This window comes from Ascaphus truei, chromosome 7 (assembly GCF_040206685.1).
Source record: "Ascaphus truei isolate aAscTru1 chromosome 7, aAscTru1.hap1, whole genome shotgun sequence".
Taxonomy (NCBI): Eukaryota; Metazoa; Chordata; class Amphibia; order Anura; family Ascaphidae; genus Ascaphus; species Ascaphus truei.
The window spans coordinates 111,568,344-111,595,102 of NC_134489.1; the positions used below are offsets into that span (position 1 = coordinate 111,568,344).

General features: G+C 50.9%; 1 protein-coding gene across 9 annotated transcripts in view; it reads right to left on the reverse strand.

The window, feature by feature from the left end:
• Positions 1–26,759, reverse strand: part of ZNF148 (zinc finger protein 148) — a 64,603-nt gene that overhangs the window by 35,503 nt on the left and 2,341 nt on the right. For 7 of the 9 annotated variants that reach the window (XR_012802767.1, XR_012802771.1, XR_012802769.1 and 4 more), the window contains exons 2-5: positions 19,042–19,405; positions 16,529–16,759; positions 15,832–15,955; positions 3,510–3,593 (exon numbers count right to left, since the gene is read on the reverse strand). Coding sequence is in view for 3 of the 9 variants with exons in the window: in XM_075609904.1 (XP_075466019.1) it covers positions 3,510–3,593; positions 15,832–15,955; positions 16,529–16,759; positions 19,042–19,386 (784 nt within the window). In the remaining 6 variants the exon portion in view is untranslated. The remainder of the gene's footprint in view (positions 1–3,509; positions 3,594–15,831; positions 15,956–16,528; positions 16,760–19,041; positions 19,406–26,759) is intronic. The other 2 variants (XM_075609906.1, XM_075609905.1) reach the window with 2 other exon arrangements.

Genomic DNA, 26,759 nt, shown 5'->3' on the forward strand with positions numbered 1-26,759 from the left:
CTCTGGAGGATTGTGGCGGTGGCACTGGGGCATCGTGGCGGTGGCACTGGGGCATCGTGGCGGTGGCACTGGGGCATCGTGGCGGTGGCACTGGGGCATCGTGGCGGTGGCACTGGGACATCGTAGCGGTGGCACTGGGGCATCGTGGCGGTGGCACTGGGGCATCGTGGCGGTGGCACTGGGGCATCGTGGCGGTTGCGCTGGGGCATCTTGGCGGTGGCACTGTGGGATCGTGGCGGTGGCACTGGGGCACCTTGGCGGTGGCACTGGGGCATCTTGGCGGTGGCACTGGGGGATCGTGACGATGGCACTGGGGGATCTTGGCCCTGGCACTGGGGGATCGTGGCGGTGGCACTGGGGGTTCGTGGCGGTGGCACTGGGGGATCGTGGCGGTGACACTGGGGCATCGTGGCAGTGGCACTGGGGCATCTTGGCGCTGGCACTGGGGGATCTTGGCGGTGGCACTGGGGGATCGTGGCGGTGGCACTGGGGGATCGTGGCGGTGGCACTGTGGGATCTTGGCGGTGGCACTGGGGGATCGTGGCGGTGGCACTGGGGATCTTGGCCATGGCACTGGGGATCGTGGCGGTGGCACTGGGGGATCGTGGCGGTGGCACTGGGGGATCGTGGCGGTAGCACTGGGGCATCTTGGCGGTGGCACTGGGGCATCGTGGCGGTGGCACTGGGGCATCGTGGCGGTGGCACTGGGGCATCTTGGCGGTGGCACTGGGGCATCTTGGCGGTGGCACTGGGGCATCGTGGCGGTGGCACTGGGGCATCGTGGCGGTGGCACTGGGGCATCGTGGCGGTGGCACTGGGGGGTCTCGTCTCTTGTTCTATACATATAACCTAAGCTCCACCACCAAATGGAAGACATGACCATGCATTATTGACCCCGGGTGCGCAGTTCCCACGGGGTATTCTATACTGACCCCCGGGGTTCGGGCAGACTTTCTGTGACTTGGGGGGAGCGGATATTTTTCAGATTCTACACGACAATGAGAGACTTGTGTCCCCGTGTCACGTGGAACGGTACCGCGTGTTATAATTTAGTGATAAAATCCTCTTCCCCAGCAATCTGTGCCTTGCACCACACAAATGAAGCCGCGGCTGCTGACGGTCACGCGCCTGCGCTGCTCCGGGGGATATGTCGGTGCATTACCAATGAAAGATAATAGGGCATTAATTGTGGCCAAAACGCAACAGCCAGCAGGTATTGTGCAACTTGTTTATACAGTGTCCCGGGGGGGGGGTGGGGTGACCCATTTAAATCTTAATAAACCAGCCTCATTTAATGCAGGGGTGGCCAATTCCAGTCTGTAACAGGGGAGTAATCCCTGTTCAAGTAATGTGCCTTTAATCTAGCAGTGTGGTGGTTAACTGCTGGTAGTCAATTAATAAACACCACCTGCCTGATTTAGATGGCTTACAAAAGCCTCTCTGTTGAGACAGGAAGTGACTCCTTAGCTCACGTGTGAGCTGAACTTTGGAGACAGAGCAGAGGTTCTTGAGTCTCCCAGGAGAGACTGACCAAGAGAACACAGATCTCTGGAGCTGACCATGTCTTGAGCTCTGCCAGAAGACACAGCAGAGCTGCTTCCAAGACACAGGGGAAACTTCTAAACCTGAATGCTGACAAACCCTGAAGAAAAGGTAGCAACCAGGGACAGAGAAGATGTTCCCTCCAAACTACAAGGAACAGATAAGACTTTTATTACAAGACTTTTTATATCTGTTCATTTCATGCTATGTGTTTGGGGCTGGGAGACATGCTTAACTAAGGGAGTTGTGAATTGCATAGTATTTCACTAGAACCACTCACAAGTGAATAGAAGCTTTGTTTCCCCCTTGTTTGGATGGTTTCCTGATGTTAAGGAAAAGGCACAATAAAGCCTCGTTATAATTTCACCTTATAAAGTCTCCAATTGTGTACCTCTGTGAACGTCCGTCTACACAGTCCTTAAGGGCCACCAACGGGCCAAGTTCAGGATATCCCTGCTTCAGCACAAGTGGCTTAGTCGACCTGTTGGTGGTTCTCGAGGACTGGAGTTTCGCACCCCGCCCCTCCCCCCCCCCCCCACCTCTTCCCCAAATAGGATCAGTGTCCAGTTCTTCTGACTGTTTCTCCTGTTAACATTTCGCAGCCCGGGGTAGTCATACTGCAGAATCTGACTGGCAATAAAAGAGTTCAACCTAGTCACCTGGAAAAACAAATCCGTTATCAGTTAAGCGCGGTCGCGGTGTTACAGATGACCCGGTATGGTATCGTGCGGTGTTGCATGTTCCTTAAGACCCAGTCAATGAAATTCAGCGATTAAAGGTATAGTCCCAGAACCGATTTTTAAGGCCCCCCTTTCCTCCAGAGGGCTCCTTCTCCCGATTCCAGTTGGAGATATATTGAAATAAAAGTGTATTTTTGTGGGCTTCACTTTAAAAATGGCCGCCATTGTGAATTTTCCGATTTGTAACGCTGCCCTAATCACTGCGGTATTGGACACCGGCTTCATTCTTCCATCTTCTGCAGTATAATATGTACAGTATACTCGGTGCTTCCTGCTGTATAATATATACAGTATACTCGTGCTTCCTGCAGTATAATATATACAGTATACTCGTGCTTCCTGCAGTATAATATGTACAGTATACTCGTGCTTCCAGCTGTATAATATGTACAGTATACTCGTGCTTCCTGCAGTATAATATGTACAGTATACTCGTGCTTCCTGCAGTATAATATATACAGTATACTCGTGCTTCCTGCAGTATAATATATACAGTATACTCGTGCTTCCTGCTGTATAATATATACAGTATACTCGTGCTTCCTGCTGTATAATATGTACAGTATACTCGTGCTTCCTGCAGTATAATATATACAGTATACTCGTGCTTCCTGCAGTATAATATATACAGTATACTCGTGCTTCCTGCAGTATAATATATACAGTATACTCGTGCTTCCTGCAGTATAATATATACAGTATACTCGGTGCTTCCTGCAGTATAATATATATAGTATACTCGGTGCTTCCTGCAGTATAATATATACTGTATACTCGTGCTTGTGCAGTTAGTGGAAGAGGAGGTATTGTTACGTTGCCAGAATGGGAAATTTGGTGGCAGAAGTTTCGCCGCAGACTGACCCTCTGCCGCAGCCACTGGCCGCTCCGAAGGTACGTTTTATTTCTGGTTAGGGTATGGGGTTTATAAGGGTTATTAGTGGTTAGGCTAAGGGGTATTTCTTACCTTAGTGACTGCCAGCGCAGAGCCAAATGTCCTAGTCTGTTACGTAGCTGGGAGTGATCGCCTGTTCACAATTTGCACACGCTAATGCAACGTAACCGTGTTTAATGTGTTGTGGGGTTTCCTTCCAGCAACCAGGACATGGAGGTGAAGTGCAAGAGTGGGGACCAAAGAGCGGAGCCAAGCACCCCCCCATTATCAGGACACACGGGTCACCGCAAAACAAAACTTCACACCAACCTGCAGAAAGCACTCTCTTTACTCACCCGTGTGGATCTTTTCATGTCTCTGGAGAAGATACTTCTGAATGAAACGCATGTCGCACTGACTGCACTGAAAGGGTTTCTCACCTTGAACAATATAATTCCAAATCCATCAGTTAATAACTAGTTGTGGCCTCTTCCAAGTCTAGAAACACAGCACCAATCTCTGCACTGTGTGACACCCCACCTACACCCAGCACCCATCTCTGCACTGTGTGACACCCCACCTACACCCAGCATCCATCTCTGCACTGTGTGACACCCCACCTACACCCAGCATCCATCTCTGCCTGTGTGACACCCCCACCTACACCCAGCACCCATCTCTGCACTGTGTGACACCCCATCTACACCCAGCACCAATCTCTGCACTGTGTGACACCCCCACCTACACCCAGCACCAATCTCAGCACTGTGTGACACCCCACCTACACCCAGCACCAATCTCTGCACTGTGTGACACCCCCACCTACACCCAGCACCAATCTCTGCCTGTGTGACACCCACCTACACCCAGCACCAATCTCTGCACTGTGTGACACCCCACCTACACCCAGCATCCATCTCTGCCTGTGTGACACCCCCACCTACACCCATCTCTGCACTGTGTGACACCCCACCTACAACCAGAACCAAGCTCTGCACTGTGTGACACCCCACCTACACCCATTACCAATCTATGCACTGTGTGACACCCCACCTACACCCAGCATCCATCTCTGCACTGTGTGACACCCCACCTACACCCAGCACCAATCTCTGCACTGTGTGACACCTCACCTACAACCAGCACCAATCTCTGCACTGTGTGACACCCCACCTACACCCAGCACCCATCTCTGCACTGTGTGACACCCCCACCTACACCCAGCACCAATCTCTGCACTGTGTGACACCCCCACCTACACCCAGCACCAATCTCAGCACTGTGTGACACCCCACCTACACCCAGCACCAATCTCTGCACTGTGTGACACCCCCACCTACACCCAGCACCAATCTCTGCACTGGTTGACACCCCACCTACAACCAGCACCAATCTCTGCACTGTGTGACACCCCCACCTACACCCAGCATCCATCTCTGCACTGTGTGACACCCCACCTACACCCAGCACCCATCTATGCACTGTGTGACACCCCACCTACACCCAGCACCAATCTCTGCACTGTGTGACACCCCACCTACACCCAGCACCAATCTCTGCACTGTGTGACACCCCACCTACACCCAGCACCAATCTCTGCACTGTGTGACACCCCCACCTACACCCAGCACCAATCTCTGCACTGTGTGACACCCCACCTACACCCAGCACCAATCTCTGCACTGTGTGACACCCCACCTACACCCAGCACCAATCTATGCACTGTGTGACACCCCACCTACACCCAGCACCAATCTCTGCACTGTGTGACACCCCCACCTACACCCAGCACCAATCTGCACTGTGTGACGCCCCCGCCTACACCCAGCACCAATCTCTGCACTGTGTGACACCCCACCTACACCCAGCACCCATCTCTGCACTGTGTGACACCCCCACCTACACCCAGCACCAATCTCTGCACTGTGTGACACCCCACCTACACCCAGCACCAATCTCTGCACTGTGTGACACCCCACCTATACCCAGGACCAATCTCTGCACTGTGTGACACCCCACCTACACCCAGCACCAATCTCTGCACTGTGTGACACCCCACCTACACCCAGCACCAATCTCTGCACTGTGTGACACCCCACCTACACCCAGCACCCATCTCTGCACTGTGTGACACCCCACCTACACCCAGCACCCATCTCTGCACTGTGTGACACCCCACCCCACCTACACCCAGCACCAATCTCTGCACTGTGTGACACCCCCACCTACACCCAGCACCAATCTCTGCACTGTGTGACACCCCACCTACACACAGCACCCATCTCTGCACTGTGTGACACCCCACCTACACCTAGCACCAATCTATGCACTGTGTGACACCCCCACCTACACCCAGCACCAATCTCTGCACTGTGTGACACCCCACCTACACCCAGCACCAATATCTGCACTGTGTGACACCCCCACCTACACCCAGCACCAATTTCTGCACTGTGTGACACCCCACCTACACCCAGCACCCATCTCTGCACTGTGTGACACCCCCACCTACACTCAGCACCAATCTCTGCACTGTGTGACACCCCCACCTACACCCAGCACCCATCTCTGCACTGTGTGACACCCCACCTACACCCAGCACCAATCTCTGCACTGTGTGACACCCCACCTACACCCAGCACCAATCTCTGCACTGTGTGACACCCCACCTACACCCAGCACCAATCTCTGCACTGTGTGACACCCCACCTACACCCAGCACCAATCTCTGCCTGTGTGACATCCACCTACACCCAGCACCAATCTCTGCACTGTGTGACACCCCACCTACACCCAGTATCCATCTCTGCCTGTGTGACACCCCCACCTACACCCAGCTCCAATATCTGCACTGTGTGACACCCCACCTACACCCAGCACCAATCTCTGCACTGTGTGACACCCCCACCTACACCCAGCACCAATCTCTGCACTGTGTGACACCCCCACCTACACCCAGCACCCATCTCTGCACTGTGTGACACCCCCACCTATACCCAGGACCAATCTCTGCACTGTGTGACACCCCACCTACACCCAGCACCCATCTCTGCACTGTGTGACACCCCACCTACACCCAGCACCAATCTCTGCACTGTGTGACACCCCCACCTACACCCAGCACCCATCTCTGCACTGTGTGACACCCCACCTACACCCAGCACCCATCTCTGCACTGTGTGACACCCCACCTACACCCAGCACCAATCTCTGCACTGTGTGACACCCCCACCTACACCCAGCACCAATCTCTGCACTGTGTGACACCCCACCTACACCCAGCACCAATCTCTGCACTGTGTGACACCCCCACCTACAACCAGCACCCATCTCTGCACTGTATGACACCCCACCTACACCCAGCACCAATCTCTGCAGTGTGACACCCCACCTACACCCAGCACCAATCTCTGCACTGTGTGACAACCCCACCTACACCCAGCACCAATCTCTGCACTGTGTGACACCCCACCTACATCCAGCACCCATCTCTGCACTGTGTGACACCCCCACCTACACCCAGCACCCATCTCTGCACTGTGTGACACCCCACCGCAGTTTTTAATACACCCCACCATTAACCCCCCCTCCCCACACTTTTATCCTGGTCCAGCAGTGTAAAATGTGGCACTACCCTCTTCCAGTGAAATAATGCTGTCAAATGACTTTTGGGCCCCTCTTATAAATGGCCGCCATTGTAAATGTTCTGGGAGCGGCTTTGCGTCCTGCTCACTGCAGCCGTGGGATCTGCGCAGCATTTCTCCTGCAGTTAGGTGTGAGCTGCAGCCGGGTGCATCACAATCACAGCACAGGCAGTGACCTCTCCGGCCAGGAGTCCGGCTTTAGGGCCTAAATCTGAGAAGCTATTAAACACAACCCAGGGTTCAAGAGACCTAAACCGTATCCAGGTAATGTCAGCATCATCGTGCAGAACCTCCCCCAATGTTACTGGGGAAACACTTCCCAAATAGTGTGTGTGTGTGTGTGTGTGTGTGTACACATACTTGGAGAGACACCCTACGCTGCAGAGCTTGCAATCCGATTCCTGTGCCTGACAGGCAGGTCACCCGAGGTCTCCAGGAGCCTACACTGGGAGTCAAACCAGAGTCGCTTATTCCTGCACCAATGTGTTTCAGAGAATCACATATCAAAGTGTTTGCTATGAGCAAACCGACACGGTGACGCCGCGCTCTCTGTATGTTATAGGTAAGTGACACGGTGACGCCGCGCTCTCTGTATGTTATAGGTAAGTGACACGGAGACGCCGCTCTCTCTGTATGTTATAGGTAAGTGACACGGAGACGCCGCTCTCTGTATGTTATAGGTAAGTGACGCCGCTCTCTCTGTATGTTATAGGTAAGTAACACGGTGACGCCGCACTCTCTGTATGTTATAGGTAAGTGACACGGTGACACCGCGCTCTCTGTATGTTATAGGTAAGTGACACGGTGACACCGATCTCTCTGTATGTTATAGGTAAGTGACACGGTGACGCCGCTCTCTCTGTATGTTATAGGTAAGTGACACGGTGACGCCGCGCTCTCTGTATGTTATAGGTAAGTGACACGGTGACGCCGCGCTCTCTGTATGTTATAGGTAAGTGACACGGTGACGCCGCACTCTCTGTATGTTATAGGTAAGTGACACGGTGACGCCGCACTCTCTGTATGTTATAGGTAAGTGACACGGTGACGCCGTACTCTCTGTATGTTATAGGTAAGTGACACGGTGACGCCGCTCTCTCTGTATGTTATAGGTAAGTGACATGGTGACGCCGCTCTCTCTGTATGTTATAGGTAAGTGACACGGAGACGCCGCTCTCTCTGTATGTTATAGGTAAGTGACACGGTGACACCGATCTCTCTGTATGTTATAGGTAAGTGACACGGTGACACCGATCTCTCTGTATGTTATAGGTAAGTGACACAGTGACGCCGTTCTCTCAGTATGTTATAGGTAAGTGACACGGTGACGCCGCACTCTCTGTATGTTATAGGTAAGTGACACGGTGACACCGCGCTCTCTGTATGTTATAGGTAAGTGACACGGTGACACCGATCTCTCTGTATGTTATAGGTAAGTGACACGGTGACACCGCTCTCTCTGTATGTTATAGGTAAGTGACACGGAGACGCCGCTCTCTCTGTATGTTATAGGTAAGTGACATGGTGACGCCGTTCTCTCTGTATGTTATAGGTAAGTGACACTGTGACGCCGCTCTCTCTGTATGTTACAGGTAAGTGACACGGTGACGCCGCTCTCTCTCTATGTTATAGGTAAGTGACACGGTGACGCTGTTCTCTCTGTATGTTATAGGTAAGTGACACGGTGACGCCGCTCTCTCTGTATGTTATAGGTAAGTGACACAGTGACGCCGCACTAGCTGTATGTTATAGGTAAGTGACACAGTGACGCCGCACTCTCTGTATGTTACGTAAGTAACACGGTGAATGCTCTCTCTCTGTATGTTATAGGTAAGTGACACGGTGACGCCGCTCTCTCTGTATGTTATAGGTAAGTGTCATGATAGAGAGGATTTGGCCCGGGATTAAATGGGTTACACCCCATTTGGCCACCCTCTACTCTCACCTGGGAAGCCAGGGGTTAACTGGACTGAGGTCCAGTAAAGTGTTTGCCTTGCTTCAGCCATCCAACTGTTTATTCCCCTGTGTAAATGTAGTGTGTTATCCTGGTGTTTGCACTCACACATACACTAGGGTTGATGCGGGAGGGAAGGGGTTAATGTTAAAATAGTGATTATAGCCCTGTGTGTAATTTTCCCGCCTTTTCAGGCTCCATTTTGCAGCCGTCCACAGGCCGCCATTGAGCCTCCATGCTTTCTAATGGCAGAAGTAGCGGTTTTGGACCTGTTTTCCAGCGACGACCAGCAGGTGGCGTCCGAGAGGAGGAGCGGCGGTTTCCCATTGTAAGTCAATGGGCTCATTGACTTCAATGGAGATTCCTCAACGCCGGCCTCGAGGAACAGGTTGGCAGCCATCCAAACCGCAGACCGCAAAAGCGGATATAATGTCTTTTAAACGAGTTTAATCACTACGGTCAAGTTCAACGACAATTGGCGTGGGAATCTTGGGTTCTAGGGCCCCAGGGAATAAAGTTCTTTTTGTCCCTAACCCCTAGGAACCCCCACACACGATCCACACCGGGTCCGGGAATGAGGGACCCCCGTAAAGGGTCGAGCGGAGAAGGAGGTTCACACCATTGAATCTAATGGTGACGGGCGCCATGCATTGTCAATGGCGGCGCTGGCCATTGATTCCAATGGGGAAAAGCCGCATGGCGAAAAAACCACTAAGTGTAAAATGTTGAAATGTGTAAGTCCATATCTCCGGTTCTGGAATGACCAGAGGGATGGGAATTGGGTGGCATATAGCCAAGGTTCCGGCTTTAATGCATGCCCATTTCCAGCCCCCTCAGACCAACCAGACGGAGTGTGGACGAAGGTAAAGATTTGTGGATTTTCTCATAGACTTCAATGGCGGCGGTTTCTCCATTGAAAGTCTATGGCGGGAAACTCCATTGACTACAACGGCGGAGTTGCTCCATTGAAACCCATGGCGGCGGAGCCCGTTGTTTTCAATGGAGATTTAGTGAAACGCTGAGATTTCATTTAGCGGAGATTTTTATAATAAAATATGAAACGGTTTATGTGATATTTGTATAACTCCGGTTCCGAAGGTCGTAGCGGGCTGAAATTTGGACCCTATAGTGTACCACTTCCGGCATTACGGTCTGGAAAGTTTGGACCCGCTGAACCTACCAGAACCGGGTATTTTAATATGTGTAGGTATTAAAATGTATATGGGGTTTTGGGTCTGCTCTGAAAAATGCAGACTCCATCTGCTATGTTAAATATGGCAGGAAGAGCATCCTGCAAGAATTAGCATAGCCCGGTGATCAAAAGCTAACTGTCCTGATTGTTCTTGCCCTTAGCATAAACAAAGGGGCTGAGTGTTTTTTAAGTGTCGGTCTTCACACTTACAGGGAAACCAAAATCTCCTTCAAAGAGATTTTTGTTAGACAGCTCGGCGCCTTGAGTGTAAGAGAAGGGTTGAAATGGTATATAAGTCAGAGTCACCCCTTACTCAAATGTCTTTCATGTGTCTTCATGATCTGCATGTATTGCTGTGATGTCTTCATCTGAAACTGAATTATGGAAGAAATGGCCCATCCTGTATCCTGTTGGCTTTTCTTGTCCTAACCTTTAAGTAAGTGTCCATATTTTGTCTGTTATTTGTATATCTTGTCTGTTCACCTTTTTCAAGGAATAAATTATATTTTATCATATCCAAGTCTCGTCCAGTTCAACCCAGGTATATTCTTGGTGGTGTATTATTCATAGCCTGTCACAAAGCTCCCGTCACAGGCTATTAATAAAACTGGTGGCAGTGGCGGGATTGAACTGGACCTGTATTACAGTGTACTGAGGGATACTGTAATATAGTGGGAACTCGATGGTAATTGCGAGTTCCTGGGACTAAAGATATTGAACACACAGTGTACAACATATAACACAAGATATGGCACCTCCTCACTGTTCCCCTACTTGTGAGAAGCATTGCCTCCATAACCAAAGTGCCGGCCATCCGTGTGACTGGAGCCGGGCACCGAGACCGGAGGAGTGCATCAAGTCGGCGCGGGGACCAGCAGCCGGCAAGGCTGAGAGAGAGGCAGCGATTGATGAGCATGAAACCCGGCAGGCTGAGCAAAGATCCACAGCTGCAGCCGCTGTAACCATCAAACCGCCCGGAGAGCAGGGAATGGACCCAGCTCCGGGACGGCAGAGACTTGTGGAGGGAGCGGGTGGTCTCGGAGACCACAGAAGTCTTGCACCAGGAGAGGTAACGGCCGTTGCGGTGGCCGTCCATTTTCCCTGAAAGAGCTAGCACTGGTGTGTGCGTTGGGCAAGACGTAGTTCCCGGCGAAGTGGACCCAGTTCACGGCGTTGGTGCTGCACCGACCCGCTTACCCCCTGCCAGAGCCCGGCGCTCAAGCAACTCCGATCTGGACTCCGTTGCCCCTTGCTGGGGTTAGTCCACCAGTGGCGGCGAAGCTCCGGCAGGCGCTGCGGCACTGCCAACAAACGGGCCACAATAATGCCCGGTGCCCAGACCGTGCGTGGTCGGGCGAAGAAGCCCCTCAGGGCCAGCGCTCACGAGCTGCGGAAAAGATGACCCAGTTAGCGGCATCTTCTGATGGCTCCCGCCCAGCCAGGGTGACAACCCTCCGCGGGACGTCTCCTGGAGAACCTGGCCGGGCTGCATCGGCAACAGCGGCGGAGAGCGGCGGCCATCCACCTGATCCCGGCGGAGAACCAGCGGCGGCAGTGAAGAAGCCGCCACTCCGGCATCCTGCTGGCGGCAATTCTATTTGGGGGGAGGGTTGGGGTGTGCGGGAGGTGGGTGTTTCACATTGTTTGGCAGAGTCAGCGATTCCCAGCGATGACCGGAGCCCCGCAATCCACGCCGGCAACCCTGCATCAAAGCCGGGTACTGCTGCGGCAGCTACCCAGGGCTAGCCCATGGCGGCGACAACAGCGGAAGAGCCGCGATTCCGGCAAAGTGCCGGAGCCCTTTCTGAGTGGGGGGGAGGGACAGGGTTTGAGGGAGGGGGTTATTTTACCTGGTTTGGCGGGAGCCGTGTTCCTCCACAAAGACCTGGGACCCTTGTCCTGCACCGTTGTACCTGTACCCAACCCGGCGCTGTCGCGGCAGCCACTCCAGTCCCCCTGCAATCGGGACCAACGAAGGCGGCGGTCTCTGCGGGGACCAGCGAGGTAAGCCAGACCAAGTCGCAGACTGACCCTGACTTATTTTTCCCTATGACTGTACCACGTTGTTTCACTATAGGGGTGACCGGGGGGTGGCAGGAGATAGGGGTACCAGGGGAGGGGAAGGAAGGGCAGCTTGTAGGGCAGCCAGGCTTCCCCATTACCCTGGCGGAGCAGCAAGGGGACTCTCAGTTAAGAGCCCCACTGTTGCAGCCTTGCTATGGACTGGAGGTATCAGGGGTTGTGGCAAAGATAGACCACGCCCAGATTACCTGCCAGCCAGGAGCTAAGGTGGGTGCATCTGCACCATCAACCCTGAGCTCATCCCCGGTAATGGGGAGGCTGTGTCAGGGAGATGGCCTCACTCAGGTGTCCCTAGGATCCAGGTTAGAATTAGCTAGGGAGAAGCGAAGTGAGGGGAGGCTGCAGGTAGGTAGCCAGCATCAGATCTCAGTGAGAGAAGAAGGGCTAGTGGTAGCCGGGGAGGGAAAGCAGCAGGTATGGCAGCTAGAGTTCCCCATTACCCTGGCAGAGCCTCAGGGGGTTTCTCAGATCAGCAACCCCCTGTTGCAGCCTGGCTATGGGCTGGGGGTATCATGGGCAGTGGCCAACTTGTGCCACCCCAGGGATACCTGCCAGCCAAGAGCTAAGGCGGTTGCATCTGGAGAGGTGCCCCTGAGCTCATCCCTGGTAAGGGGGAGACAAGGTCAGGGAGGTAGGTGCACTCAGGTAGTTCCAGGGTCTGGGTTAGGATTGCCCAGGGGGGAGAGGAGTGCAGGTGGGCTGCAGGGAGGTAAGCAGCAGGAGTCATCAGCAGGGGCTGAGGTGCTGAGCCTAGGGGAGGCTAGGCAGGGAGACACTGTGGAGCAGGGGGAGATAGGAGGTCAGTGGGGTGTCAGGCAGCTGGCAGAAGCTATGGATGGGCTAGGTAGGCAGGAGGTCCCTTGTCTTGACCGGCCAGGAGTGACCCCCCTGACAGATTCCCCTGGGTTCCCAGAGGAGGGGCTGTGGGTAGATAGGCAGCCAGGGAGGAGAGTCAGGGGTATAGCAGAGCAGCTACAGGTGGGCACAGGGCCAGGGCAGGTAGGGTCCCTACAGGATAGTGACATAGCTCTTTCCCAGACTTGGTTGACAGGAAAGCGACGGTCTGTGCTTGATAGCTGGTCTCTCGCTGGTGCAGAGACATGCCGTTCTCTGGGCAGTATGCAGCCTGGTCTGCAGACAGGCCCCTTCACCATGGACTTGGTTCACCAGGCACGGGGTGGGGGGCAGAGGGAGGCAAAGGAGAATGCCCGGCGGCCACGGTGGAGCCCTGCTCAGTATGAATGCGCTCTCTCTGTATGTTATAGGTAAGTGACGCCGCTCTCTCTGTATGTTATAGGTAAGTGACACGGTGACGCCGCTCTCTCTGTATGTTATAGGTAAGTGACACGGTGACGCCGATCTCTCTGTATGTTATAGGTAAGTGACACGGAGACGCCGCTCTCTCTGTATGTTATAGGTAAGTGACACGGTGACACCGCTCTCTCTGTATGTTATAGGTAAGTGACACAGTGACACCGCTCTCTCTGTATGTTATAGGTAAGTGACACAGTGACGACACTCTCTCTGTATGTTATAGGTAAGTGACACGGTGACACCGCTCTCTCTGTATGTTATAGGTAAGTGACACAGTGATACCGCTCTCTCTGTATGTTATAGGTAAGTGACACGGAGACGCCGCTCTCTGTATGTTATAGGTAAGTGACACGGTGACGCCGCTCTCTCTGTATGTTATAGGTAAGTGACACAGTGACACCGCTCTCTCTGTATGTTATAGGCAATTGACACTTTGACGCAGCTTTCTGTATGTTATAGGTAAGTGACACGGTGACGCCGCTCTCTCTGTATGTTATAGGTAAGTGACACGGTGACGCCGCTCTCTCTGTATGTTATAGGTAAGTGACACGGTGACGCCGCGCTCTCTGTATGTTATAGGTAAGTTACAGGTACTTTGTTGCAGTGATACTTATTTAAAGAATCCAAATAATACTTTTACATGTGACTAACACCCGGCCCTACACAGCGGTACTGAGTACACCTGCAGCTCTTAACCCCAATATCTGCAGTAATACTTGGCCATGTCTCGGGAAGTTGCCCCCTGCGCTGGTGTAATTATTAGTGAGGCAGCAATGCCACTTAGTAATATAGTGAGCACACAATAAGGAACGCGCGCTTCCAGCAGAATAACCTCTCCCCGGTTTTATAATGTTCCTGTACAGCGGGACAACGAAAAGAACCATTCCTGGGCTCCTACCAATTAGGCCAAGATAAAAGAATAGCAGGAATCGTTCTTTTTCTATATTTATAGGCCTAGCTTTTTACCTGCAGCACACTTCTATAGGGAGGAGCGCGGTATTATGTACAGTTTCTCACTAATATTAGGCAATCCTTTCCTTGCTGCATACTCCCATAGGGCATTTTAAATTTAGTATCTCTGAAACGTCATAGGGGTAGGTTTATTGGCTCATCTGCTTTACATAGCAGTTACTGAGCCCCTACCGAATTTCCAATGAGTGCAGGTATAATACACCCCAGTGTCAGTCTGGACATCACTCCACCACCCTCCATTGAATGGTAGGTGAAAGTGTAAGGCTGACAGAGAGATGTATATGTGTAAGTTGTATTATATTCACACCAGGGAATTTGTGCACCCTGTTTACCTCCATAGTAAAGGTAAGTATGACACTGGCTTTAACCAGATTTTAATTGCACTACCCACATAAGCTCATGCTTTATTTAACCCCTTCAGGGCTTTAAAACTTTTTTTACCTGTCCATGAGACAATTATGACATGTATATACAGTATAGTGTAGATACCTGCAGTAACGGCTATGCCGTGATGCAGCATGCAGGCTTACCAAAGGGTTTAACCAAATACCCTTTTTCATGAGAAAATTATTTTATTTTAGCCTAATTGGTAGGAGCGCGGGAATCGTTCTTTTTGTTTTTCTATATGTAAGGCCGATCTTTTCACCTGCAGCAAACTTCCATAGGGAGGAGCGCGGTATTATGTACAATATATATATATATATATAGGGAGGAGCGCGGTATTATGTACAGCGGGAGGATTAGGGGTGAACATTCGTCAGCGCACTACCTGCAGAAATGATATCATACAATTACACTGGCTACCTTTCTAAAAACCACAAACTGCCAGAGTACTGCCGAGTATAACACAACGCACGTTTTCTTTCAAGGCGGAATAGAAAAGAATACTTTATTCTGCTTTTTTATGTCAGGGGTCCCATAGAAAGCGGGGCTCTGAAACCCTAACTGATAACAGCACAGGTGAAAATAAACACATGGGAATGCGCATATGCGCACACGTAAACCGAGGAAAAACCGTGCTGTGACTCCAACAATGCAGTCATCAGGGCCGAGTACCTCCGCAGCACACAGGGTTTACAATGGCGGCCATCTTATTTCATGAACCCAGAAATTTCAATCATTTCCAAAATGGAAACCAAAGGAGAATTACATATATATATACACACACACACACACACACACACACACACACAAACACAAACACACAAACACACATACACATCATTATTATACACACACGAATTACAGGGGGACAACCTATGACAATTATTTTCTAAAACATGAATACTTAGTAAAAACTAACCTCTCCCCAAAAAAATAAAATAAATATATATATATATTTCACCCCAATTCTTTTAGCTAGAGTATCTATAAAGCAAAACAACCACAGTACCACTACATTGCTTAAGCAATATAGATGTGTGTGTGTATATACACACACACACACACACACACACACGTGCACGTGTTACAGGAGGCCCATTCCTGAGGGCTGACCCCCAGACCCGCTGCCCGGTTACCTGTGTGGATGAAGACGTGTCTCTGCAGGTGGTAGTTGGTCCTAAAGGCTGCGTTGCAGTGCTCACACATGTGGCATTTGGGGATTTTCAGACCCAGCGAGCCGTCCTCGTTTATAGTAAGGATCTATAATAAATACATTCATCAATAACGGTCCCTTATACAAGGTCCGTTCCTTAAACATCAGTGTAGAAAAGCAGAAATGGGAAACCGCAGGCCGTGAAAACATATGAATTCTCAGACTGTAAACACAATGTATCAATAGAAAATAATCCGACACCAAGTTAACACCTTAAAATGATCCTGGAAATCCCACAGCTATTCATAGCATTCCCCAAAAAAACACAACGTAACGATGGAAAACTGCACACAATTCCCTCATTCCCTCGTGTAGAACACGCAAGATCTCCGCCGCACACGGCTTCCAGGAAGCTCGGGAAACGCACATCTGTGGGGTTCCCTCTGCCCGCCGAATAATCCCGCCTGGACTTTATACGGCCAACAAGACTTTGTACTACAAAAAGGGAACGGTCAGTAACGTCCCAGCCGCGTCTTCCGATTACTCGCCCGCCACGTAACGCGACAGCAAAGGATCCCCGCTTCCAGACATGCCCCGGACACAACGTTACAGCCTGAGAGACCCAAACTTATTTTCCTTCATCTGACATTCACGAGCTCTCCGCTTGCTGACGCGGTTACCTTCGCTGGCGAGCGCTGCTTTCTTTTCTTCTTTTTCTGCAAGTCCGCCGGGTCGTGCAGCTGGCGGTTCACCGGGTCGTGCAGCTGGCGGTTCACCGGGTCGTGCAGCTGGCGGTTCACCGGGTCGTGCAGCTGGCGGTTCACCGGGTCGTGCAGCTGGCGGTTCACCTGGTCGTGCAGCTGCCGGTTCTCTGCCTCATCGTTGTACTTTATTTCTTGCTTCACGTGTACCTGCGGAGATGTGAGACGGCACGGTGAGAGCCGGCGGCTATCCATGCACAGACGAGAAGGGGCTAAGGGGGACACTATCGCTGCCGGCTCATGTATTGACCATTACTTTTTTATTTACAGTTCCACTTTCTTTTGTTAAAGGGACAGAGCGCGCTGCTCACGAGTTTACACTTTGAACGGGACGAGAGACCACAGATAAACGCACGCGCAGCGAAGGTTCAAATAAAGATATCATTTTGCAGGGGGTTTGCTGCTTCAAATAAAAATTATTTATAGCATTTGTTTTTATAGCATAAATATTGCCTTATTTTGTTCTACAATATGGCTCAAATAGCCTTTTTCCACATAGGTCTTTAAATAATGCAGTGCCACTCTTCCTCCTCAGTGCCACTCCTCTTCCTCCTCAGTGCCTTGTACATTCACCATTCCCATCTTTTTTCTGCCTTCTTAAGGTCCCCTCTTCCACACCAACCCACTTTGTGTCTTATCCATAGTTGCAATACGGTGACAGCCCTGGGCCCACAGAACAATGCATTGCCGGCCGGCAGAGAAGGGATACAGGTATGCTCCGTGCCACACCGGGGCCCACAGAACAATGCATTGCCAGCCGGCAGAGAAGGGATACAGTTATGCTCCGTGCCACACCCGGGCCCACAGAACCAATGCATTGCCGGCCGGCAGAGAAGGGATACAGGTATGCTCCTTGCCACACCCGGGCCCACAGAACAATGCATTGCCGGCAGAGAACGGATACAGGTATGCTCCATGGCAGCCCCGGCCCGCAGAACAATGCATTGCCGGCCGGCAGAGAAGGGATACAGGTATGCTCCGTGCCACACCGGGGCCCACAGAACAATGCATTGCCGGCCGGCAGAGAAGGGATACAGGTATGCTCCGTGCCACACCGGGGCCCACAGAACAATGCATTGCCGGCAGAGAAAGGACACAGGTATGCTCCATGGCAGCCCCGGCCCGCAGAGAAAGGACACAGGTATGCTCCGTGGCAGCCCCGGGCCCACAGAGAAAGGATACAGGTATGCTCCGTGGCAGCCCCGGGCCCACAGAGAAAGGACACAGGTATGCTCCGTGGCAGCCCCGGGCCCACAGAGAAAGGACACAGGTATGCTCCGTGGCAGCCCCGGGCCCACAGAGAAAGGGCACAGGTATGCTCCGTGGCAGCCCCGGGCCCACAGAGAAAGGACACAGGTATGCTCCGTGGCAGCCCCAGGCCCGCAGAGAAAGGATACAGGTATGCTCCGTGGCAGCCCGGGCCCGCAGAGAAAGGACACAGGTATGCTCCGTGGCAGCCCCGGCCCACAGAGAAAGGACACAGGTATGCTCCGTGGCTAGGCACATTTACATCACCTACAAAATATTGCTTAGCCCGTGTGGCAGAATAAAGCCGCTGCTTAGGTTTCCTTTATCAATGTCAGAAAGACTGCTAATAAAGGCGGCTACTCAACATTGCAACGTGATGAGGAGTCAACAAGAAATGAATATCTTCACATGTATAACGTGTGGCTGAGTGTGCAGGTGCCGTGCAGAGACAGACCTCTTACTGACTGCTCACAGCTCGGGTGCAAATCGCTAAGAATGGGACATCACACACACGTTATCAAACGCTACCTCCATCATTCTTCCTTCCCAGGCTCACAGGCGGATCCCAGTCACTTTCTAGCTTGGAGAGTAAAATAATATCTTCATAAGACAAAGGCCAGATTACAGCGGATAAGACCCCGGCCGCGGCCCCTCTGTCCTGAGCTGGCAGCTTCTCTGTCCCTCGCGGGAGCGCAACGCACACACTGCCTTTGTGGGGTTATACTAATCACAGTCAGGCTTTCGGGCCTACATTTGCAACGCTAATTATTTATACTTCTAGTCATCAAACGGATGATTTTACGGTTCTTATTTGGTACCTTTTAATGGATCCACATGAGAGTTCTTCCTAGATGTATTTGCACAGGCGTTTTCTGGATCTCACAGGTCTCTCAGTAATAAAAAGCATCTGCAGACAACCTGTGTGGTTTTCTCAGCTCGTGTACAAGCCGCATCTATGAAGAACTCTGGTCAGCCCGCTGAAAGGTATCACCACCTGTAACAAACCTTCACTTTTCAAGATCATAGCGGACACAAGAACTCTGCTAAATAAATATTTTATGGCCGGCCGCTTTCACTGTATTGCAACTGCAGGTAAATATGTAAGCAGTACTGCCGACCCGCGCCCCCAGCACTGAAGGGGCATAGCCACATATGTAACCCCTGCATGGATAGGAATAATAAACCTCTCTAGCGGGAAGGCTGACAGCGTATTGCAGTCCGTGGGGGAGCAGCCTGTCCTGTGTGTCCATCTCCTCCTCGTCGTTTTTTACCGTCTCCTCTTGCACCATAAGCTCGTCGTGTGACATGATCTCCTGTGAGTGGGGCAGCTCTCGCCCGTGTAACATCTCTTGCCCTGCCAAGATGCCCTGGTGGGGTACAGCCCTCTCCAAAAGGCCGGTGCCAGCCCTTGGCACTGCCACGCACGGCTGCTCAGCTTCGCCAATCCCTGCCAGGCCCCTGGAAGACAGCATGTCGTCTGTGTGGCAGCATTTAAGGAAGATGCCTCTTATTTTGTCTTCAATGTTCATGCTTCAGGAAACAAATAAACTGGAAGAAAGTAAAAAGAAAACTATTGTTCAGAGCACGTTTCTATCCGCACAAAAACAGCTTCACAGAGAACTCTCCCTATACTGCCAAAGCACACCGCAGCGGTTTGTATAGAAGGGGAAATTCCCACTATACTGTACTAATTTATTTATAAAATGTGTTACCAGGAAGTAATGCAGTGAGAGGTACCTCTCGTTTTCAGGTATGTCCTGGGCACAGAGGTAAGATGACATATAATCATGGTTACAAATACAGTTACATAAGTGATCAGGGTATACATTATATACAATACATTGCATCTATACTTAAAGATAATATATATTATAGGCGTATGTAACAGTTACAGACCAGATTAAAATGTGAGACAGCCTTAGTTTTGAAAGAACTTAAACTGGTGGTGGATGTGAGAGTAGGTTGTTCCAGTTTTGGGGTGCACGGTAAGAGAAGGAGGAACAGCCGGATACTTTGCTGAACCTTGGGACCGTGAACAGTCTTTTGGAGTCTGATCTCAGATAAGTGCTGCATGTGGTAGGGGTGAGGAGCTTGTTCAGATAGCTGGGTAGGTTGTCCAGAAAGTATTTGAAGGCGAGACAGGAAAGGTGAGCTTTGCGCCTAGACTCAAGTGATGACCAATCTAGGTCTTTGAGCATATCGCAGTGATGTGTGTTGTAGTTGCATTGGAGAACAAAACGGCATATTGAATTGTAGAGGGTATCAAGTTTGCTAAGGTGGGTTTGATGTGCCGAGCCATATACTATGTCTCCATAGTCGATAATTGGCATTAGCATCTGCTGTGCGATACGCTTTCTGACCAGCAGACTTAGGGAGGATTTGTTCCTGTAAAGTACCCCTAGTTTGGCATAGGTTTTGGATGTCAGGGGATCAATGTGCACCATGAATGTTAAGTTTATTTATAAAATATTTTACCAGGAAGTAATACATTGAGAGTTACCTCTCGTTTTCAAGTATGTCCTAGCAAAGTGGGAGTCAAACCATAAGCCCAGGTATTTAAACTAGTGACAGGGGTTAGGGTGGCGTTAGCGTTGGTTCTGATCTGAAGCGCAGTCACTGGACGCTTTAAAAATGTAGTCTTGGTCCAAAATACCATTGTTACAGTCTTGTCAGTGTTTAAAAACAGTATGTTTTGGGAAATCCAATTTTCGAGTCTCAAAAAGTCAGATTGAAGTATGTGTTCAAGGTCGGAGAGGCTATGGCTGTGTGCATATAGGATTGTGTCATCTGCATACATGTGTATTGAGGCTTCCTGACAAGCTGTGGGAAGATCAGTGATGAACACTGAGAAGAGTAGGGGCCCCAGAACAGAGCCTTGCGGGACACCACAGGTGATATCCAGGGGGTTGGAGTTAGAGTCTGAGATGGACACATGTTGGGATCTTCCTGATAGGTAGGACTGAAACCAGTTTAAAGCATGCTTCCCTATTCCAGGCTCTGATAATGTTCTTTTGTTTTCAGAACCTTCCTGCAATCACAGAACCCACTGTAAACATACACACACACACACACACACACACACATCCCCACTACACACACACACACAGCAATCAGAGCCCACTGTATACATACACATCCCCACTACACACACACTGCAATCACAGAGCCCACTGTATACATACACATCCCCACTACACACACACTGCAATCACAGAGCCCACTGTATACATACACCTCCCCACTGCGCGCGCACGCACGCACGCACGCACGCACGCACGCACACACACACACACACACACACACACACACACACACACACACACACACACACACACAGCAATGACAGAGCCCACTGTATACATACACATCCCCACTACACACACACACACACACACTGCAATCACAGAGCCCACTGTATACATACACATCCCCACTGCGCGCGCACGCACACACACACACACACACACACACACACACACAGCAATCAGAGCCCACTGTATACATACACATCCCCACTACACACACACCACACACACACTGCAATCAGAGCCCACTGTATACATACACATCCCCACTGCGCGCGCACGCACGCGCACGCACACACACACACACACACACACACACAGCAATGACAGAGCCCACTGTATACATACACATCCCCACCACACACACACACACACACACACACACACAGCAATCAGAGCCCACTGTATACATACACATCCCCACTACACACACACACGCACTGCAATCACAGAGCCCACTGTATACATACACATCCCCACCACACACACACACACACACTGCAATCACAGAGCCCACTGTAAACATACACATCCCCACCACACACACACACACACACACACACACACACACTGCAATCACAGAGCCCACTGTAAACATACACATCCCCACTACACACACACACACACACACACACACACACACACACACACACACACACACACACACACACACACACACACACACACACACACACACACACACACACACACACACACACACACACACACACACACTGCAATCACAGAGCCCACTGTATACATACACATCCCCACCACACACACACACGCACTGCAATCACAGAGCCCACTGTATACATACACATCCCCAACACACACACACACAGACACGCACTGCAATCACAGAGCCCACTGTATACATACACATCCCCACTACATACACACACACACGCTGCAATCACAGAGCCCTCTGTATACATACACATCCCCATTGCACACACAGCCCACTGTAAACATACACATCCCCACTGCATGCACGCACACACACACGCACGCACACACACACACGCACACACTGCAATCACAGAGCCCACTGTAAACATACACATGACCACTACACACATACACACAGCAATCACAGAGTCCACCGTATACATACACATCCACGCGTGCGCACACACACACACACACACACACACACACACACACACACACACACACACACCACTCCTACGGCACCACTGCAAACACACACACCCCACGAATAGAAGAGTCATGTTAAGTCATGTTTCAAAAAGGTGTCAACAGCAGCAACAAGACCAGTGTTTGGAAATCACAGACATGAGCTAATCAGAGGCCCGCAGGTGAAGCGCTCACCAGGGGATGCACGTGTCCCGCTACCGAATTAAACAAATGTTTACACAGAAAAAAACTAAAGTGGTCCGATCGTTTTAACATTGGGTCAGAACCGTACGGCTTCCACACTCAAATTCTGATGTTCCTTAAACTAAGAGCGCTCGCCAACTCAAAAGCCCCCTTTTCAGATCTAAGTTTGTGGACTTATGTATAGTTAAGGAACCTTGGAAGGTGCTCATTTCCCAGGCGTGCACGCTCATTTCCCAGGCGTGCACGCTCATTTCCTTGTTGTACCCGCTCATTTCCTTGTTGTGCACGCTCATTTCCTTAATGTACCCGCTCATTTCCTTGTTGTACCCGCTCATTTCCTTGTTGTACATGCTCATTTCCCAGGCGTGCACGCTCATTTCCCAGGCATGCACGCTCATTTCCTTGTTGTGCACGCTCATTTCCTTAATGTACCCGCTCATTTCCTTGTTGTACATGCTCATTTCCCAGACGTGCACGCTCATTTCCTTGTTGTACACGCTCATTTCCCAGGCGTGCACGCTCATTTCCTTGTTGTACACGCTCATGTCCTTGTTGTGCACGCTCATTTCCTTGTTGTGCACGCTCATTTCCTTGTTGTACATGCTCATTTCCCAGACGTGCACGCTCATTTCCTTGTTGTACATGCTCATTTCCCAGACGTGCACGCTCATTTCCTTGTTGTACAAGCTCATTTCAGACGTGCACGCTCATTTCCTTGTTGTGCACGCTCATTTCCCAGACGTGCACGCTCATTTCCCAGACGTGCACGCTCATTTCCTTGTTGTACACGCTCATGTCCTTGTTGTGCACGCTCATTTCCTTGTTGTGCACGCTCATTTCCCAGACGTGCACGCTCATTTCCCAGACGTGCACGCTCATTTCCTTGTTGTCCACGCTCATTTCCTTGTTGTACACGCTCATTTCCTTGTTGTACAAGCTAATTTACCTGGGTACACGCTCATTTCCCAGGGGTACACGCTCATTTCCCAGGGGCGCACACTCATTTCCCAGGGGTGCAAGTTCATTTCCCCGGCACGCACGCGCTCATTTCCCCGGTTGTGTCAGAGGTCAAACCACACTTTTTATCTAAATGGGAAGAAGACTTGGGGGAAGAATTAGACCCAGGAGACATCTTTGAAGCAGTAGCAAACAGCTCAATCTGTGCAGTTATTATGGAAAATGCCTCCAAACTCTTACACTAGGGGTATCTTACCCCCCCAAATCCTTACACTAGGGGTATCTTACCCCCTCAAACTCTTACATTAGGGGTATCTTACCCCCCCCCAAAAAAAAACTCTTACACTAGGGGTATCTTACCCCCCCCCCCCCAAAAAAAACTCTTACACTAGGGGTATCTTACCCCCCCAAACTCTTACACTAGGGGTATCTTACCCCTTCAAACTCTTGCACTAGGGGTATCTTACCACCCCAAACTCTTGCACTAGGGGTATCTTACCACCCCAAACTCTTACACTAGGGGTATCTTACCCCCCCAAACTCTTGCACTAGGGGTATCTTACCACCCCAAACTCTTGCACTAGGGGTATTTTACCCCCTCAAACTATCGTCTTTTACTGTTTATCCTACCGTCAATGTACTAGGGGTGCGGCCAGGGGGGGGGGATCTCCTTCCTCCATACGTGGTGGCAGTGCCCGAGAATTGTGGGCTAGTGCATGAAATGGTACAATCTCGGTCCCGCTGGTTCCTTGGTCGGCCTTACTATGTAGGCCCAATGCCATGCTCAATACGAGAATAAACTCCCGGTCCATATCTACTCGGCCACGAGAAGCGAGACAGCAGCCGCATGGAAGCAGCGTAATGCCCCATCTATGGCCCAAATTAGAGCCAGGATATGGAGTGTTCGTAATGGAAAAACAGACTCTACAGAAATATATAGGGGTTTGGGGGCCATGGCAAGTCTATAGAAGTGTAGCTAATTTTCCACAAATTCAGTTCCAAATATAATTACAGTTCTGGGGGCATCCTCAGGCCTTCTCTGGGTCGGAACCACTCTCACTAACACTTGGACTTGTGGGGAGGGGGGAGCTGCTAAGTGCAGCTATATTTGGGCCGGGCCTTTGACCGAGCACGAAAGACGGCAATAAGTACTTACCGTACGGTTAGACCCTATAGGAAACCAAATATACTGTAAGGTGTTTATGGTTTGAACACTTTTTATTTTAGTATCTCCCCTTGTGTATTATTCTATGTTTTACCTTCTGTATTACTTTTAGGTCTTTATATGAAACTTTACAATAAAAACCGGATTTAAAACAAAAAACAAAGTGTAGCTCACAAAATATTTCATAACAAAAGGAAAAGCATTACAAAGCACACAGGACCACGTCGCACACAGGACCACGTCGCACACAGGACCACGTCACACAGAACACAATGGGTAAAGTTCTGTGCGTATATTACACATTCTGCTACTGAGCTATATTATATGGGCTGTACCTACCCAAAGGGAAGCGCTTTTTACACCTGACAGGATTGAGGGGTGGGCATGGGGGTGTTAAAGGAATCCCCTGACCTTCAAAACAACACAGAAATGGGTGGAAATTAAAAATGTAAAGGGTGGGAAATGTTGAATATTTTCATACTCTATAGAAAGTGGATCGTTTTGTTATTTATTTGATAAATCTGCAACAATAGTTTCATTGAAGCAGCTCAGAGAAAACCCTACACACAGATATACCCAGCACACGCCTTGTGTACACCCTGGCCCACACACAGATATACCCAGCACACGCCTTGTGTACACCCTGGCCTACACACAGATATACCCAGCACACGCCTTGTGTACACCCTGGCCTACACACAGATATACCCAGCACACGCCTTGTGTACACCCTGGCCTACACACAGATATACCCAGCACACGCCTTGTGTAAACCCTGGCCTACACACAGATATACCCAGCACACGCCTTGTGTACACCCTGGCCTACACACAGATATACCCAGCACACGCCTTGTGTACACCCTGGCCTACACACAGATATACCCAGCACACGCCTTGTGTACACCCTGGCATACACACAGATATACCCAGCACACGCCTTGTGTACACCCTGGCCTACACACAGATATACCCAGCACACGCCTTGTGTACACCCTGGCCTACACACAGATATACCCAGCACACGCCTTGTGTACACCCTGGCCTACACACAGATATACCCAGCACACGCCTTGTGTACACCCTGGCCTACACACAGATATACCCAGCACACGCCTTGTGTAAACCCTGGCCTACACACAGATATACCCAGCACACGCCTTGTGTACACCCTGGCCTACACACAGATATACCCAGCACACGCCTTGTGTACACCCTGGCCTACACACAGATATACCCAGCACACGCCTTGTGTACACCCTGGCCTACACACAGATATACCCAGCACACGCCTTGTGTACACCCTGGCCTACACACAGATATACCCAGCACACGCCTTGTGTACACCCTGGCCTACACACAGATATACCCAGCACACGCCTTGTGTACACCCTGGCCTACACACAGATATACCCAGCACACGCCTTGTGTACACCCTGGCCTACACACAGATATACCCAGCACACGCCTTGTGTACACCCTGGCCTACACACAGATATACCCAGCACACGCCTTGTGTACATCCTGGCCTACACACAGATATACCCAGCACACGCCTTGTGTACACCCTGGCCTACACACAGATATACCCAGCACACGCCTTGTGTACACCCTGGCCTACACACAGATATACCCAGCACACGCCTTGTGTACACCCTGGCCTACACACAGATATACCCAGCACACGCCTTGTGCACACCCTGGCCTACACACAGATATACCCAGCACACGCCTTGAGGCCTCCTCTGCTTCTGTATTTTCTGTTTCACTTACTTGGTTCTATTTTTGTTTTGCTTTTAACACAAACCCCGTCTGTTCCTCTGGCATTAGGTGAAGGCGTCCACGCCACAAGCCAGCTTCTATGTGGCATGCATGGTATAATAGTGTACTGAAAACTCACCTGGGAGCAAAGGAGTTAAGTGTGGACTAGCACTAGTGGAAAAGTGATCCGAGCTGGCGCTCAGTGGTGCTGGGGCTCAGTGGTGCAGGAGCGCATCAGGCCAGCAGCTGGGGGCCAGACTTTCCTGCATGGATGTGCGAGCTTACAAATTCCTCATCCCTAGAGCAAGGGAGGGTCATGTGTGATGGAGAGTTCAGGTACCGTACACAGCGGCTGCACGTTGCACACACTA